We start from the raw sequence: 3,132 nt of genomic DNA on the forward strand, positions 1-3,132 counted from the left end.
CTGGTTCTCCTCCTGTTGCTCCTCTTGTGGTTTATGAATCATCATCAGTCTTTAATGTAATATAGTTTGCTGCAGTTCCTGTGGTTATATTGTTCTGTAGTTCTGCCTCCAGGTTGTGGAGATCGGATTAAACAATATAAACTAAAGTAATAATGGTGTTAAAACTAGATTTGGACTCTGGACTCAGAGACAGGACCATGTTATTGTTCTGTGGTTATTTCAGCTGATCTCTTTATCTCTGAGCAGAGCGACTGAAACTGCTGGTTTTATCGTCGACGTCGCTGAATTAAGGATTTATTTCCACCAAAGTGGAGTTGGTGATTGTTGGAAACACTAACAGAGACGCTTTAATGAGTTTGATTTGTTTTGTTTTTACAATTAACTACTAAAATTATTTTTATTAGATTTAATCTCTATAATTTTTGCTTCTGCTAAAAATGTCTTGAAATCCAAAACAAGACTAATTATTATATTTTATTATTAAAATGTAATTTATTAGACCTGTAGCTCAGGTATGATTGAGATTGTGAAACAGAATAATATATTGTGTGTTCCACATACACAAACACAGAGACACGGAGGTAGAGACTGAGCTGCAGCTCTTCCAGCGAGCCACTGGAGGACTCTGTCACACTGACAACAGGATGGGGAACGTCTGATGGGACACTGTTGTCTGAGTTTATCAGAGGGTTTCCAGCTGTTGTTGCTGTTTCTGAAGTGTTGGAGATATAAGATAATAATAATTCATTTTAAAATCAGGTTATAAACTCACAGTTCACAGTAAAGGATGAAGTTTGTTTTTTGTACGAATTTAAAGGTTATATATGCAAGTCACTGCCACTAGATGGCGCACTAGAGCACCAGCACATCAGACTGTCTACTGTCTGTAGTTGTCAACATTTTTTGTTTGTTTTGTCTCCTGTTTTCTTTCCTTCCTGTTGTCTCAGGTCAGTGATAAGAGAGTGTCCAGACAGCACGGACTGCTGGAGAACCTGAACGGTCAGCTGCGACTCAAACCGGTACGTCCTCCCACCTGGACCGCGTTTGGTCTTCATCAGGGATGTTTATTAATAACCGATAACCGACAATTACCTGCTTCTCATGGCCGATACCGATAAGATACCCGATAGTATTGCATTGTTGTATTTTAAAAAGGAGTCGATAACCTGGAGTTTATCCACCACTGACAAAAGAGGATTTAATATATTCTGTTCTAACCAAATCTAACTATTGTTCTATTGTTTATAACAACAAACAACAAACAACAGTTCTGATTTTTATGTTCCACCAAAGTCAATCAATCGTTTTGCATAAGAAGTCCAAATAAATTATTATCGATATCAACCGATAATTTATTGGCTGTACTTGAATTATCCTGATCATTTATAATAATATAAATTTCCCATTATCGGCTGTTTAATTATGTATCTGTTCCTTTAATTATCCTGCATCCCTAGTCTAGTTTGAGCGACTTACTGGTGACTGCTGCTGCACGATATGGTAAAAACATTATATTGTGATTCACAGTTAGTGTGAAATACATTTTTCTACTGAAAAAAAAAAAGTTCTTGCATTAAAACTTTCATTTTTAACCCGAAAATAAACATTTTTGCATTAAAACTTTTATTTGAACTGAAAAAACTTTCAAAATCATGCAGCGTGACATTTCTTTGAGGTCTGTACTAAACAAGATTTGAAGGCCAGAACAGCTCTGTAGCTCTACAGTACTTCACTATAACTTACATTTATGGAAAGTTGCAGGTTCCCGCATTTTGGTTGTTACCTTAGGCCATATTGTATAATATTTGTGTAATATTTTGATTTTGGTGAAACTGGAATCAGTATCAGCTTTATGCTCTTCTGACCTTTAGACCCACCTGAATCCATGCTTTGTTCAGTCGTCCCGGACCGAAGACCCCCGACCTCTGCAGAAAGACTCCTGGCACCCTCTTCGTCATGGAGACTTGATCTCTCTGCTGCCGGGGCAGCTCATCTACCGGGTGGTGGCCGTGGGCGGAGAAGACCGCACCCCCAGGTATTTGTGCGTTGGTTAATGCTGCGTGTCAACATAAAGACACGACTCTCATCTGCTGCAGTCTCCCCCGACGTCGCCGTGAATAATTCAATCAGGACAGAAGAGGCAGCTCTCCTCTGTTTAATTAAAGCCCTATCTTTTATCTCTGCAGAGCGGGCTGCGTGGGGCTGAAGGGGGGGCGGTTGAAGTGCTGCTGACTCAATTAAAAGCCAACATTAGCGGGGAATGTTTATTTATGTCGTCTTCGGTTATCTTTTATCTGTGAGTTCCCCCTACATTGTGCTGCTGCGAGCTCTCTGAAGTTTAGATCAAACAGACGGGAAAGGACACTCGAGCAGTGCTCAGACCAGCTCATGTAAAATTCATCCTGAACCAGCAGCAAGCTTCCACATATTCTGGTTTCTGACACTTTTCACGTAATTGTTCCTCCCGAGAGAGTTTTAACCTCCCTTGTTCAGGCCGAATGTCATTTTGTCAAATATCCCTTCCCGTAGGAACAGTCAGATGTTTGAAGACGAAGAAGAACTTCCCGTTTCTCCCGAGCCGGATGTGGAACCTCCCACTGGGCAGGACCGTGGACAGACGCCGCCAACACCAGCAGCTCCATCAAACCAGGAGGACGCCGACAGAAGTCAGAACAAGGTTTGCAGACTCACAACAGAACCTTTAAGAGAGAAGAAGCAGTTCTGAGCGGGCAGTTATATCATGTCAGTCTCTGTCGAGGTAGGAACGCGCCTGTGTGCTGATCTGACGTTTGTATGACGCGATGAGCAGAGCAGTTCTTTTACTAACCCGCTATATAAGCTATAGTCTAGAGCAGAGGGTCCCAACCTGGGGGTAGGGACCCCCACTAGGGGTCACCAAACCTTCATGGGGAGGTTGTGAGGCCTTCTTTATTTTAAGGGGTGTAAGAAATCTTAACAAATATACAGAGTAGGCCGACATCTCAGCATTTTGTTTACTTCTGTGAAGAAAACTAAATAGTGTAATAGAACAAGCAACAAAAAAGAAGCCGATTCAGTCTATATGATTGTTAAAAATTATTAGAAAATACATAACTCAGACAGAATTGTATAAAAAGTTCCTTAAACAGGAAA

The 3,132-nt window shown here is 40.8% G+C and overlaps 1 protein-coding gene across 1 annotated transcript in view; it reads left to right on the top strand.

The window, feature by feature from the left end:
• Positions 1–947: 947 nt before the first annotated feature.
• The window catches only part of aplf (aprataxin and PNKP like factor), a gene marked incomplete at its 5' end in the record, with an annotated part of 8,881 nt that continues 6,696 nt past the window's right edge, over positions 948–3,132 (top strand). Inside the window, 3 exon segments of the mRNA XM_035659677.1 lie at positions 948–1,019; positions 1,872–2,035; positions 2,530–2,677. Of these exon segments, the coding sequence (XP_035515570.1) occupies positions 948–1,019; positions 1,872–2,035; positions 2,530–2,677 (384 nt within the window).

The sequence above is a fragment of the Morone saxatilis genome, unplaced genomic scaffold (genome assembly GCF_004916995.1).
Source record: "Morone saxatilis isolate NCDOM2014 unplaced genomic scaffold, NCSU_SB_2.0 Contig17, whole genome shotgun sequence".
In the NCBI taxonomy this organism is placed as follows: domain Eukaryota; kingdom Metazoa; phylum Chordata; class Actinopteri; family Moronidae; genus Morone; species Morone saxatilis.